Here is a 16,236-nt window from a genome sequence, read left to right as displayed (position 1 = left end):
TTAGATTAAGAAAAATAAATAAAGTAAAAATCAGATCTCACACTTTGTTAAACCTACCTCAGTCCCACAGCCCAATAGGTTTCCAAGAGCTTTGATGGAATTTTAAGTGTTTCACTGTGTCCTTGGTATCCTGGCCCTTTTATACTCACATGAACTAAAAAAATTCATTGTAAAAGCACCATACTGAATGGTATTTTTTTTACTTTCCTTCCTTTATCCAAAGTTATAACAGAGTAAATTATTCAAATTAGTTTGCAGCCCAACCCCACTGCTACCTGCCAGGTACTTCCTTTATAATTGTCACATACACACAAGCATCTAATCTGTCCCCTTATGCAGCGAAAACATCTGCCCACAGAAACGGATTTATACTTTGCTATTACAGGTAAGTTTGTTTTCTATGGAAATTGAACGTGCATGATAGTGCTTCTGTATTTCTAGTAAGCTTGTTTCATTTCATTGTTTCAACAGCATGTACAGCACTGATTCAGTTCAATTTTTACCTATGTTGTTTAGAGTGTTTAACAGATAGCATCTTAAAACTACAAGACCATTAAACACTATATTGTTTTCTTTTTCTGGAGTAATAATACCTATTTTTGGGAAAACATAGTATAAAATTGCATGCTGCTATTCAAATTACTCAAAAAATAGCCTGTTATTGCTTTCAATTTGTTTGTCTTATCACCTCCACTACATCATCACATGTGGTTCAATTAGATCTGGCATCTAAACTGCCACAGAAGAGCACGTAGATAAGTTTAATTGTGCAGTCTTACAATACTTTATTTACATTTAAGTTACACTTAAAGATGTTAAAGTAGGACCCACTGCTAGAAATAACTAAATATACACAGACACTCTCAATTGTTTACCACTTTTTAATTAGTGAAAAGTATGTTAATATACTAAATTCTTTAATCATTGCAAATATATAGCTACCTGGAAGATCAAATCAACAAGCTCTAAAATGTTTTACATGTATCTAATGGTATGGATATTAATATAACACTGCATGTCCTTAAAACTGTCAAGGTTGTATTTTCAGGTTGAATGGTCAGAATTAAATTCATAAATAAAAGATTATTTTATGCAGCAAAAAATCTATGACTCTTTATCAGAGTGATACTGCTGAGGAAACATTATCCCTTTATGTTCAGCTTCACTGCTCCAGGCTGAGATACATCCTTTCTTAGTGAAGTGCTTACCACAATTCATAGTGAATATGATGAATGAGTGAATGAATAAAAGAATGAATGAGCATTAAATTCCTGCTGGAATATTTATGATGTAAATTGTTGTCAACTTTTGTTTAATTGACACTCATTTTAGAGTAGTTTTAGTTTTGTGAAAACCACCCCACACACACACAAAACTATCATCTTATCTCTATTAAAGTACTAATATATTTTATGGATATACAAACAATTTAAACATTTTTATCTATAAAAAACTCATTTAATTATACATTTTTGTATTTGGGACACCAAAGCCTTTATATATTTATTAATAGGCAAATATCACATCATTTCCTTGTCTCTATTAAACACCTGTGTCTTTCATGTCAACTTTTCTCCACTTGTCAAACAACATATTTATCCCATTAACTGTTCCCCTTTTTGTTCTCTTAACTCTTTTTTCACCATTAAAGCTTTTTCAACTTTTTCTGGTGAGACACAATTACATAAATGTAGACTCTGGCAATGATACACACACACACATATATAACCTGACACTCACTTCTGCACCTAATTCTCTGACACAGTAATTTAAGTTTTAAAAGAAGAGCTAACTCCATCAAGTTTAACCATTCCATCTATCCCTCCTGCTTTTGATCCAAAAAAAGGCAAGAAACAAACAAACAACCCCAACTGGCCTATATATATATATATATATATATATATATATATATATATATATATATATATATATATATATATACCTTTTTTAAGGCATCCATTGTATTTGATAGAACTACCACTCTTGGCAGTTAATTCTATAACTTTATTGCCCTCATTGTAAAGAGCAGGAGGACTTAGTGGAGATCTATTAAGCACACCCCTCTAGCAAAAATCCTGCTCTGTCTACACAGAGCAATGGGTAAAAAGTGCTCCAAGGGAGAGCCAAAACTTACGTTTTTACCCACTGACTTCCCTATGTATTATGAGGCATCAACAGAGGTAGGCACGAACATGTTTCATAGTGGACAATTAAACAATAGCTGGACTGTGTGAAAGGACACTATAATTTAAAAAAAATAGATAAACCAATATTAAATAGTCCACATGTGTTCAGATCATTCTATTCCCTTTATTCCAAAATAGTAATAGATAGACTGTCAAAATATATATACATAAACACATACACACTGCCAGTATAAATGCCTGCCTAAACACACGCCTGCCCATCCACCCAAAGAAAACCATACTGGCTTGTCCTTGTAGCCACACGCTTACTTGTCCTATCATGCATACACTTTCAAAACACAAACACATTTCCTCTCCTTCTCCCCTTTGGTATATATTAATATTCAACTTACTTCTCCCCTTTCTTGTTACTTTGCCTCTTTCTGCCCATCCCTTTCCTTTCTCATTACCTTGCCTCTTTCTGCCCTCCTCACCTCTTTCTATATCTCATATGTCCCCTTTCTCTGTTTCTCCCACCATTTTCTTTATCTCTACCCTTTCTCATTTTCCTCTCCCCTTTCTCTTTATCGTTCACCTTTGTTTCCTCCTCATTATCTCTTTTCTTTCTCCCTCTCCTTTTCTGTTATCTTATATCCTCTGGTGAGAGGATATATTATGCATATCACATGGTTCTGTACAGTTGCTGTATAGGGCAGTTAACACATACAGATGCAATATGAATTGAGGACCCTGCCCCTGACCTTGCCATCTAGTCTTCTGGCACTTTGACACAAACTTCCTGGCAAGAAGGTGGGCTTTTGAGGGCCCCGTTCATTATCTTACATTCAAAAGTGAATTTTATTGGTAATTGAGACAAAAGTCTATTTTTTTAATTCAATTTGTCTGCCTCTCTTTCTCCCACTGAACCTTTGTGTTTCTTTTTACTGCAGTGTTATCAATTAACTGTGAGTGCACAGGTCAGTTAATTTCATCTCTCTGAATAAACTACATATTGTAAGGGTTACAACCAACCTGCTTGCCCTTTAATACAACATTAATATGGGAGTATTTCTTAGTAACCAATTCAACTATGCATTGCAATTTGCATCACATCAACCAGTTTAGCCCATATTGCAGGAGTTAGACCTTCAAAATTAACAGCAAATCCAGTTAGCTAAGATGTTTAATTGGCTGTTAAACACTCTACACCTTGAAGAGCACTTCCTTATTTGAACATGGAGTGAACTTTGTATCTTTTAGATTGCATTAGGAAATCCACATATGTAATTTGTTGCATCTTGGCACAGAAATATGGCTATTTATGTATGTGTTTATTTTGTACTGATTTCCACTGTATAACACAGCTGACGGATGATTAGTATACTCCCATTAATCACGTACACTCTATGCCATTGAACTGCAATCATCAGTCACAGACAGGTCGAAATAAATAAAAAGCAAACATTGTTTAGTGACTCAGGAATAGGCTGTCAACGCCTTTATGGTAATATAATGGTTATGATTAGATTAGAATGATTTTAAAATGGTAAAAAAGCAAATTAAGGCCATGACCAAAAAGAAAACTGTTAAATGATTGTCACCACAGATATTTGCTCGGATAAACTGTCTTTATTGGAAAATTAAAATAGTCCTCAATTATCTGATTTATTGTAAAATTATGTAAAAATATATTTTTACATAAAATGCAGAGAGATGCTGAAGGACGAGATGTTGTGCTTAATTTCCCAATTTTCTTTTTTGTTTGTTTTTTTTTTTTGGAGAAAATATTGCATTACTCATTTATGTGCAATGCAGACTGTATTTCCTCAATGCATGCAGTGATTTCTCAATAGCTATTCCCAGGTTTTTACAAGAAAACATGACTTGGCTTATGTCATAGCACAGATCTGCTGTTAAATAAATTTGCTTTACTTAACAGTAAATTTAATTACTTAAATTTACGCAACTGTTTCTTGTTTGTTTTGATCTATTGTAGTATCCCAGGACAATGAAATGTCTTACAACCTGGCAACTGATTTTGTTTAATATATGGGCGTTACTGGTTCTGGGTAAGTTAAAAAATGATTTTCCTCATAAATGAGTTATATATATATATATATATTTATTATTTATTTTTAAGCGCAATATTTTATAAGGCATCCTTAATCTGTATATTTTCATGATTTTCTGGGGTTGAAATTACAATTATATAATCAGAACTTTGCAAAATTACAAACAATAACATTTTGAAAAAACAATTGAAATACCCAATACTGCCCTGTGACATTGCCTATTGTCTGTGTTTATAATGTTACTTTTAGCCCTGTTTTGGTAGATGCCAGTGGTACATGCTACATGTGGTAGTGCTTTCTATCCATGACTACTTACTACTGGTTTTCAGGATGTCCCCCCAGCTACCAAACATTTAATTGTGTTCATGATACTTTTGTGACAGGTGCTGAGTCGAATGTTGATTGGGAGGTTCAGCGTTATGATGGGTGGTACAATAATCTGGCCCATCACAGCATGGGTTCTGCTGGTAGGTAAAGAAACTAACATTAGTTCCCTGTAAACCTGTAAAAAACCCTTTTTTTTTAAAATAATAAAATAGGAGCTGTGGGCAGTGATGTATTTTGGCTGGGTGGTTGTCTAGGCCTGAACCATTTACCAGGGCACCAGTCCACTATGCTGAGCATCAGGATAGGATGTTGTATCCTGGTGCAATGAATTTTAAGGCTGCTCAGTGCCAAGTAAGATTGCTTTGCGCCCCTCTGGAGCTGCTGCGCTAATCAACTTAGGCCAGAATACACCAGTGGAAGTGTTCAAATTTTAAATACAATCAATGGATTTTGTTTCCTGTGCTAATTATGGAATTGATTTTATTTTCATATAATAAACACTGTCTCTGGAGAGCATTTATTTAATAAATAAAAAAACAATGTATTCTTCAGGGTAAAATAACCTCTTCCCATCACTGAACTATCCAACGGCTTAATAGAGGTGACTAACACATGGTTTACAATTCAATAACCTATATAAAATCAAATCCCCAATTAGACAATGACCGCTAAAAATGCTATAATTAAATCTAAAGGAAACGTCTGCACAATTCTGTGTGTTCTGTTGACAAATACAGCATGCTAAATTGATTTGTTTTAGTGATATGTTAACTCATTGAATGCAAAAGGTAAAACTAACATAGCACATGTGATGATGAATCTAAATACACCTTTAGTGTGGGCATTCCAACTTTTCATTCGTTATTAATACACGACTTTTTTAATTCTGTGAACATTTTATTGTTCTCATTTTTATAGCCACAGTTGCATAGTAGGTGTGATGAAAGGTGGTATACTTGTGTCTCTCCAGGTTCTAATCTCTTGCGTCTCAGGCCTGCAACTTATTCTGATGGCGTTTATCAAGTGGCCGAGAAACAACTTCCAAATCCACGTGAACTCAGTAACGTGGTAATGAAAGGAGAATCAGGAATTGCATCTCTGCAAAATTTAACAGTGATGGGTGTATTTTTTGGTGAGCTCATAATTCATTTTTAATAGCAGGCTAAAATCTATACATAATATTTACATGGATTTTATTAGTAGTTTCTCTTTACATCCCAATTTGAGTACGTTTTGACACCATGAAAAGACAAATCAGTGAGAGGGAGCAAAGAAGCAGTGCACACCAAGCATCTTTTACAAAGATATATTTTGTTTTAGGTTAGCATATTAATGGTACAGATTAGCTCAATGTTTCAGTCCCAATTGGAACTCAAGATGATGAACTCAGGTAATTTGTAATTTTGTATGCATTTTGTATTCAAAGGTGTCCAGATCATGGTACCTTACAGTCAGTTGAATTATTTCTAGCACAATTCAAATAAATTGAGTAATTCTATATGTACCATATTTAAAAATATTGTGGATAAATATTTACCAGATACCTATGTGCGCTCAAAGATGGTGTCTGCAGTGAGCCCAAACAGCCTTGCTGAATTTTCAAATATCTATAGCCCGTTAAAGACCCTGTATTAGATCTCATGAATAAAAACAGCTTCATTTTGCCATTCCAGACAAATAAATTACGTCTAGAGTAATTTCAGGGAAACAATATTATATGCAATATTAGTAGTTAATGTTGATTCAAAATTAATTAGGAGTACAATTATCTTAATCCCAATTATACAGTATTTCATGTCAATATATCTTGTCATGTACATCACCTTGCATTTTATATTGTCAACAATAAATATAAAAAATCAATTATATGCACAGTTCAGTTTATCAGTTTGACCTATTACCTACAATGTTTCAATTTGTGTACACCACCAAGGGCGCAGAAGAACACCATTTGTAAAGTAACACACCCAAGACCAAAGATAATTGGCAGCGGTAGAAGTTCATTGGAAAAAACATGTTTTGACATTGTATTCTGCGTACTATAAACGCTAATTTTGTAGTCCACCTAAATGCGTATATATAGTGTATGTGTACTAATATTATGACATTATGATATTTAAAAGGTTACCATGTGCTGTCAGAGATAGTGTCCACAGCGAACCCTGCTTGTCCTGCTGAATTCCTGAATATTTATATACCTGCGGGAGATCCAGTGTTTGATTCAAAGAATACAAACAATGTGGTTTTGCCATTCCAAAGAAAGAAATGGTCTCTAGATACTGGGAAGAGCCCCAATAACCCAAGAGAACAGGTAAAGTAAAAAAAAAAATACATGTAATGAAAAAGCTTTGCCAAGAGTTTTGCCAGCTGGCACAATTTCCAATGGCAATTACTGAACCATAGAAATTAGTAGAGATAATGTATTGTGACAAATGATTTTTATTCATAGCAACTGTTACTACATTAAAGTGACACATCTCTTCAAAAGGTGCAGATGTCATCATGTTCACCCAGATATGTGCTGCCTATAGTTATGATTCAGATTTCTGGTACTAAGGTATCATTAATTACCTGCCATTAAGCTCATTAGTACTGGTCACCTCCCACTTTAGATTACCATCTGCTTACCAGTTTTGGCATTGTAGGTACAAAGTTCTGGTTTGTGTATATTGCTTAGGACGCATAGAAAAACTCCCATGAGCAAAGATTATTGTGACTAAACCCCTAAATGTGGGTCAATACAGGAATTCAGGGTGTTTTAGCTATATTTAAGTATTTACTTGGAGTGCAATTGTCCAAGGGAGGTCTGGTAACTCTAAGCAAGGTAGATCAAGTCAAGTGGGCCCAGCCAATGCGATGACACATTGTAAACATACTTTATAAGCACTATCCATATCTAACTATCCATACAGTACATTCACCCAAGGGAAAACTTATAGAAGGAGCATAGTAAAAAAAAAAAAAAAGACAATGAATAGGTAGCATTTACTCCTAGCTACTCAGATGCCTCAGTGTGTAGAATTTTATATATAACATGGAAATGTAAAAAAGCTTTCTGTAGTGGTACAAAACCTTAAAACCAGATATCAACTCCATTCAGAATGACATTGGTTTTCTATTTGAAATCACGCACAGATTAACTCGGTCACAACTTGGATAGATGGCAGTTCCATATATGGCTCTTCTCATTCTTGGAGTGATGCCTTAAGAAGTTTTTCTGGGGGGAAACTGGCTTCTGGATCTGATGAACTGTTACCAAGTTATGCAAGAAATGCCCTACCAATGTGGACGGTTCCAGATCCATCCACAGGCCAAAGAGGAAACAGGGGGATTTATGGTAAGTTTCAATACTTTTAAAACATAGCTGGTGAAAATCAGCCATTGCAACATTTTTTCTTATACCTTAGACATAAATGGCCATTAATAAACAATAATTCTGGTACACACACAACAGCAGTAAACCACATGTTCCCTTTGATTATGCCTCATTTGGTGCTTACTCCCTGACTTATTACTTATAATTATGGCAGCGATAGCAGCACATCCACCAGGCTCCTTGTGTATTTTATTGTAGGCCCACTAAGCCCTTCTAGGTGGAGATGCTTTTTCTGTGATAATAATGAGACACATATAGGGAAGTCATGAAAATGTGTTGGATTATTGTGGGCCTACTCTTGTTATGTGCAACAACTGATCAATAAGCTTATAGTTGTATCTATCTGTATTCTCTGTAATTCCCTGTTTGCATACCTATGTGTCTACTTTTAAGTATTGTTTAAGTATGATAAACAATTTACTTTTAAAAATTGACTAAACAGCCCTGAGTTTTAACTTTTTCTGTTAAAATCGAAAGGGAACAATCACCATCACCATCAACTCATTTGAGTGACGCGTCACAGGAAGTTGAACAAAGTATGTCATAATGCTCACCCAAATAGCTGATTGCATGTTTTTTTGCTTGGTTTTTTGTTTTGGTCTGTATTAACCCCCTTATTAACCCCTTTGGGACCGAGGCTGTTTGAACACTTTTGCGGTGCTCGTGTTTAGATGTAATTTTCTCCTCACTCATTTAGTGTACCCACACAAGTTATATATATGTTTTTTTCAGGACAAGAAGGACTTTCTTCAGATACCATTTTATTAACCCCTTAAGGACAATGGGCGGTCCCTAAACACATTGAAAACAATGCATTTTGGGCCCGTACATGTACGGGCTTTGTCATTAAGGGGTTAATCATTTTATCTGATTTCCTATAAAAACAAAATAATAAAATATGATGAAAAATTGAAAAAAAAAACCACTTTCTGACTTTTTCCTGAAAAATCTTTTACTCATCCAAAAAAGCTAATGAAAAATGTTTTTATGCTTTTTTTTGCTTTTATCTGCAAGTTATTGCGCAATAAGTACAAGTAGCGTTTTGTTATTTCAAAACCATTTTCTTCCAAAGCTGGTCATTCTGCCTATGTGCTATTTCGGGTATCTTTGAAGCTGGCCCCTAACTTTATGGTAGTAATTTATTTTGAGGTTTTTTTATCACTTAAATTGCACTTCAGGAATGGATTTACAGCTCCTGGTGTATGTCACTGTCACACAACACCCCAATATATGTTAAGCAATATCTCTCGAAAACAGTGATACCCCCCATGCATGGATTTGTCGGGTTGTTTTGGAGGTAAAACGCCACATTTAGGAAGTGTGCATTTTTTAACTTGAAACTTTTACATCTGGTCCTACTGCCCCCATGTCCTAATAGGGCCATCTTTGAAGCAGCTAATTAAATTTACCCCATCAAACCATATATTTTTGAAAACTAGACACCCCAAGGTATTTCAAATGCTAGTATCAAACAACACATGTGTGTTCAGCAACATCTCCCGAGTACAGTGATACCAATCATGCATGGGTTTGTCTGGTGTTTGGGGTTAGAAGGCCACATTTGGGAAGTGCGCTTTCCCCCCCATTTTGGTCAGTCTGTGCTTATGCCCTATCTTTGAGCCCAGCCATTCTAATTTACCCCATCAAACCATTCATTTTTCTTAAATTAGACACCCCTTCGGTATTTGACATGCTTTTACTTTAACTCTTTCCATGTCAAGATTTTTGGGAAGATACAGCGCTAATTTGAGCACTTGCTCATAATAATAAACTTTATTTACTTTTTATTTATTTTTTTATTCTTTTTGGACTTTTCTTTACATTTTGCTGGAACTGGATGCTTCCTCTGATGCATAATTATTTTTAAATGTTACCACTTTTTTTAAGCTTTTTTCCCCCATATTTTTTTAAATTATTTTCTAAATATTTTACTAATTACTAAAACAATTGTATCAGTCCTCAGTAAACCACAATGACATTTGGAAATGGCAGTTTAAGGAAAAAAAGAAAAATCTAGAAATATATGTGACAGTATAAAAAACACTTTTAATAAAATCGCAACTGTCAGTCTAAGAAACCACAGGGCCCTTGTGGCTAGACTCAGTTGCTTAATTACCACAAAAATAATAAACAGAAAAAAGAAATACCAAAAAATATATAGTAAAACATATAATAATATAATACTCCTGATCAATATTGGTACACGGTTCAGGCTTAATGAGTATAAAGTCCCATATAAGAAAAACCTATAAAAAATTGTATCCAACTAAAAAAACTTTGTAGCAATTGTCCTGCAACATGAATTTGTATCAACAGTGTTTCAGCACTGAATACTTCAAAACATCATGCTGATGGTAAAATATCTGTAGAAAGATGTCCTCAAATATTCAATATGGTATGGATCCCTTGGGGTAGGCAGTAAGCACTATGTATTTATAGAATCACTGGCCGGTGCCTTATTTGGTAAAACAGATGCTCTTTTTCTTAACGGATCATAAAAAGATGGTACACTGTACCGCTCACCATCTGATGTTAGACCGGATTTTTGTCGCTAGCAGATCTTTTCCAGTACAACGCTCCAACTGGGAGATATGGCTATGGATGGAAGGTAGCCAATCACACAGGCGAGCGCACTGGCAATCACCGGCGTCTGGTGGTGTTTCAGTTAACCTCGTTATCTTGATCGTGAGCTGCACTGTGTTGTGTGTTTTTTTTATTTTACTAATTACATTATGATTAGAATGCTGGACTCCATTGACTTGCATGGTCAATGCAGTACCTGTATTCAACCTGCAAGTGAAGCCAGAGTTCTCTAGAGGGTCTGGAGACCTTCTCGCAAACTTTTTCAACTTTGTTTTTTATTTTTAAAGGACGCGCCGCCATCTTGCAAGTGGCAAAATCACTCGCAGTGGCTGTTGTGACCGCTCTCCGGAGCAGTCACAGTGCGTCCTGGGGTGAGTGTTCGGTGTCGCTGAATGCCTCGTGATCGAGGCATTTCAGTGACACCGTTGAAGTTTAGGAGTGTATGGTGGATGTTGGCGCCTGGGAGGGGCCACCCCTGATGCCGATCTCGGTGTTGCTGAATGCCTCGTCATCGATGCATTACAGCAACACTGTTTAAGCAAAGAAAGTGTTCGTAGATCACTTGCTAAGCTCGTTTAATGTAATGACGTGCCAGACACGTCATTGGTTGTCAATGACCGTTTTTGCGTGACGTGCCTGACCCATCAATGGACAGGCACAGGGGTGAACTGGTTTGAAACCAGCTGTCATATCAGTTTTTAAATGTTCTATCTTTCATAGGAAGTTCATTAATCTACAAAATCTACACATGTATTGTTTTACATACTTTTTTTCTTTCCTTTATAGGTTTTGGTAATGCCTTAGCTAACGAAAGTCCATTCCTTCAAGCTGAGAGTATTGTTTGGTTTCGGTACCATAATTACATAGCAGAAACGTTTGTTCAAAATAATTCAGATTGGTCTGATGAAGTTGTGTTTCAAAATGCCAGGAAATGGGTGATTGCTACTTACCAGGTGATGTTTTACACAAAAGAAAAAAGAAAATAAGCACATTACATTTGAGGGGATAGCAAATTTACAGTTATTCAGGCTGTACACTCACTACTTTACATTGTAGGAGAGTGTCATTTCTTCAGTGTTGTCACATGAAAAGATATAATAAAATATTTACAAAAATGTGAAGGGTGTACTCACTTTTGTGAGATACTGTATATATATCTATATATATCCATCTAATTACCAAGGTATTGAAGTTGGCCTTTCTCTTTTTGTAGTTAATAATGGTGCACTAAAACATCCTACACTAATATATGTTGTTTTTATGTTCCTTTCAGAATGTTGCTTTTTATGAGTGGTTACCTTTATTTGTGTCACGCACTGTATCGCCATATCAAGGTATTGGTCATTTGATTTACACAGATATATGTGATCCTTAAATACATTTAAACATGCACACTCATGTAATTCAAAACCGATGGACAATTGCCAAACTAAGGCAAATTTGTTTGCCATAGTTCATGTGGCATAAATCATAAGATTTCCACAATGCCCAGTCATTGGTCGTTATATAGATCACAGTGTCAATTACCCACATAAATTTAGATTTTTGAAGAAATTACTGATTGTACACTGAAATCTCATTAATTAGTAAGCTATTCCTTCTCTAGTGTACAAATCCAGACATTTATTGAGCATACTGCTTAATCACTGCCCAATGTCTGTTGATTCCATGTCAAAAACGATGTCTAAATATTAGACATGTGCAAATGGACCAGAAACAACTAATTTTTTGGTTTGTTTTTGGCCCATTTATTTTCAGGCAACAAATTACATTCCCTATTTTGGTTCGGATGGAAAACAGGGGGTATTTTCACTCGCATTCACTCTCTCATACTCTCACACTTTCATTCTTGTACACCTCTCACACTCTTTAAATGTTTCCATATTCTCTGTCGACCATTTGCCCTTCTGCTGATCACCTTCTGCTTCTATTTTTCATCTTGTATCTTCTATCCTCGCCTGCATCTCGGCAGACATAACCTGCGCCATTATGCGAGAATGAATGAGAATGAGAGTGTGAGTGAAAGTGCCCGCAAATTTTGGACAAAAACTGAGATTTTCGCTTTGCTTTCATCTGCTTTGTATGGCCTCGTTTTTGTGGCTTCGTACCATGCCCGAATTTGCTAAAATTCAGTACATTTGCAATTCGTATGGATCCAAATCCACACATCTAATAAATATAGTTATTTACAAAGACTGAAATTATTCTAAGATTGAAATCCTTAGGATTTATTTATTTTAGGGTACAAACATCATCTGGATCCTAGCATCTCCACTGAATTTTTGGCCTTAATAGAACAAATGATATATTCCATGATGCCTTCAGGAGTTTATATGAGGTAACAAAACATGTTTATTATATTGAATTCTATATTGTTCTTAATCAGGCTTAAATATGGAAGCAATGAAGAATATTAACTCTTAATTGTATTTTTAGAATAACTATGTTTAATACATATGCCCATGTTTATACAGAAACAAAGAATGCATTTTTCAGAACGTGACGGGATTATATGGTCAGTCCTGGCCAGCTCTTCGTTTGTGCAACAACTACTGGAACAGAGAGGTTAGAGTTTCTCAAGCAACAAATATTAAATTATTTATTTTAAAATACTTAATTTATAAAGTAAATCGAGTGCTATATACATTTAAAAACCTGTAAGGCTTTTTTTGTGTGTCATGGAGGCTATATGTATACATAGTAGACACGGTATGGAAGTATGGGTTATTTATAAACAATTGTGGAGATAGTTCTTTGGTGTATTTTGCAGCACTTAATTTATATTTAACAAGATTGTTTTGCACACCACTCACACATGTATTTTATATTTGGCATTAAAAAACCTGCTCAGCGTAATGTAATTGCTTCACTTATTCTAATCTCCATTAGGATAATGAGCCATTTTAAAAACATGTTTAGAGCAATGGTTCCTAACCCAATTTTCAATGCACACATTGGGACAGAATGCAGTGTTGGTAAATTTGATGATTCGTATGAAGCCATCAAAACGAGGCTAGACCTCCTATGAATTGGACAAAAATTAACCAAAAAGTTCAGAAGTTTTGTCTGAAATATATGGGCCCGGAAGTGGTTGGCAGAGATGGTACGGAAACATTTAGAGAGTACGAGAGTGAACAAGAATAAGAGTATGAGAGAGTGAGAGAGTATGTGAGAGTGAATGTGGGCACCGGGCAACAAATTAAAAATGCCCCCGAATTTTTGGCGAAACCAAATGGCCAGGTAACGTAACGAGGGGACCAAAAATGAACCAAAAAAATTATCCTAATCATTTTTGTCCCTTTTATACACGCCTAATAATAATAAATACTGTCCTGTTGAGGTGCCTTGAAGACTGGGTAGGGAACCACTGGTCTCCAGTTGTTTTCATGAAAAATTCCCCATATTACTAGCTATCTAAGATAAACGAGTGACAAGCATAACATAACCTTTAAAAGTTCCCTGATTTCAAGAATCACTAACAGAAAATTCTTCATTAGAATTTCCAATTTGTTGTAGAGCCAATGACATCCTTAACAATATAATGCAGATAAATAAACATGATAAACATCAGAAATACCTTCTCTAATATAAGGAAATGAGGGTGTGTTACTTACACAAATATATTCCCTGTATAACCAATGCTTGTGTAATTTGCATCTAACTAAGGTTTTACTTATTTCAGAATCCAAACTTAAGAAATGCCACTGATATTGATGAATTGTTACTGGGAATGGCTTCTCAAATAGCTGAAAAACAAGATAACATTATGGTGGATGACCTTCGAGGTATAATTTGTATTGCAGTGTTTCGATATTTATACTGTGGAAAAGTCCTATATTTGTAATATATTTATGATTTATTTTAGTTTTTTTTTATATTATCAAATGTAAACATTAAAATTAGTGACACACCAAGTGAGTTCTGCTCTCAGGCCTACTGTGATCAAGTGATCCAAATATATTTGCACAAAATCTGAATTGGAACTATTTTTTACATGTTTTATTGTTGTACGTTTTCGGGAAGAGGATTTATTACCATGTATTATGTCTGTCCAGAGTTTGGTCTAATACTAGAGCAGATCCTACATCCTAGCAATTACAGCGTTTTCCAGCATATTAATCAAATAATGCCTCCACAGTCCTCTTTCTGTATGCAGTTAATTGCTGATAATGGAAACAATGACTCAATGCCCGAGACAGCCACATCATTTTCCTATGTGTTAGCCCTGATCATGTATAAACCAAACACAAGCAGTGGTCCATTCTAGAGCTCACATGACAGAAATCAGTTTATCCACCTGTAATTAATGCAACAAAGTATATGCTGATTTGGGTATATAAAGCCGACTCCACAAACTCTTGTCAATGTTAATAGAAAAATAAATCGCAAAGTCAGCTATGATTAAAAAAATGTTAAGTCGCTTGTCATGCTGTGCTATGTAATGTAAATTTACTTTAAGTTACCTGTGAAGTTAGCGTGAATGCTGATCTAACATTTAATAATGTGCTGAATTGGTGTGATTTTATTAAATTCCATATGTCCGGTTAATGCAGATTACTGGTATGGCCAAATGCAGTATTCTCGTACAGATTTAGCAGCTGCTAGCATCCAGAGTGGAAGAGATTATGGCCTTTCTAGCTATAACAAGATGATGGCGTTTTATGGGCTTCAGCCCCTCAAGCAGTGGCAAGATATCCTGACCCCTGAAATCAGAGAAAAGGTTTGTATTATTGTTCTATCATATGATAATATGACATATATACTGCGTGTATGTGTACATATATGTAGATACAGGTACAGATCCGCCATCTGGCACAGTGGACAAATGTTTTGTGTGTTGCCGACTGACAAAGCCACACACTCACCCAATCTGCCAATTTGAGCTGTAAAATGTAGCGTGCAACCACACATTTCTAACAATACTTACGCCTTAAAGTACCAGGGCCACCCTGTGATCTTCAGTACAGCCCTATATTACTGTACTCCATATCTTAATAAATAGGTGTGTACCTTTATTTACCTTAACTTTTCTTTTGTCAAATGTTTCCTTAATTGCATTCAAACAAAGTTGGCGTAATGGCTGTGCTGGAATTGTACATATTCCCCTAAATTACCAGAACGTTCTTGTCTTTTAGATACAGCATATCTGGTATGTTTTTCTATACAAAACAGATGTATCATATCAACCAATATGTATATGTATATGTACAATACAAGCAATTTTGATGTCATGGAGCAGCATAACACTTGAACCTAAACATGTAGATTGTTAGGCATCAGTCATAAACTAGGCCTGCTCCGTTTAAATTGGAATGGCTGGTTTCTTATGCAAAGACTTACATAAAATGTACCTTAAACTGAGCCGGGAAATGTTTCCTGTGCACTGGATTAAAATTGTCAAGTAGATGTGTACTAAAATAAATTATTTAAGGAAAATGCTGGGTTGCTGCTATCATTCTCATTTGTGTGCAGCTGCAACAATCTGATGTTTAATGTAAATAATATCAGATTTTGGAAATAATATTTGTTCTGATTTGTTATAAACTGGTATAGCGTTCTAAGTGATAGCCATAACATACAATAGAAAGGTTGTATAAGATAAATCATTAGTTTTTCAGACCCAAGTCTGAGCAAAGGCTTGGGAACGAACTCATTGTATGTCTAATTTACAGACTGTAAACCTAGCCTCTAAAGCAAACAAGTAAAGTGTGCTTACACAAACTCATTTGTAAGCACTCAATAAAAATGGTAT

The 16,236-nt window shown here is 35.2% G+C and overlaps 1 protein-coding gene across 1 annotated transcript in view; it reads left to right on the top strand.

The window, feature by feature from the left end:
* Positions 1–417: 417 nt before the first annotated feature.
* Positions 418–16,236, top strand: part of LOC149297741 (dual oxidase 1-like) — a 34,712-nt gene continuing 18,893 nt past the window's right edge. The window contains exons 1-12 of the mRNA XM_089488197.1: positions 418–440; positions 1,202–1,216; positions 4,580–4,665; positions 5,496–5,657; positions 6,649–6,836; positions 7,661–7,862; positions 11,271–11,437; positions 11,758–11,818; positions 12,726–12,822; positions 12,959–13,049; positions 14,167–14,269; positions 15,038–15,204. Of these exons, the coding sequence (XP_089344323.1) occupies positions 418–440; positions 1,202–1,216; positions 4,580–4,665; positions 5,496–5,657; positions 6,649–6,836; positions 7,661–7,862; positions 11,271–11,437; positions 11,758–11,818; positions 12,726–12,822; positions 12,959–13,049; positions 14,167–14,269; positions 15,038–15,204 (1,362 nt within the window). The remainder of the gene's footprint in view (positions 441–1,201; positions 1,217–4,579; positions 4,666–5,495; positions 5,658–6,648; positions 6,837–7,660; positions 7,863–11,270; positions 11,438–11,757; positions 11,819–12,725; positions 12,823–12,958; positions 13,050–14,166; positions 14,270–15,037; positions 15,205–16,236) is intronic.

Source organism: Sceloporus occidentalis, unplaced genomic scaffold (genome assembly GCF_023333645.1).
Source record: "Sceloporus occidentalis isolate IW3139 unplaced genomic scaffold, rSceOcc1.0.p SCAF_37, whole genome shotgun sequence".
Taxonomy (NCBI): Eukaryota; Metazoa; Chordata; class Lepidosauria; order Squamata; family Phrynosomatidae; genus Sceloporus; species Sceloporus occidentalis.
The sequence above is the reverse complement of the archived record's forward strand: the minus strand, read 5'-3'. Positions and strand labels throughout refer to the sequence as shown.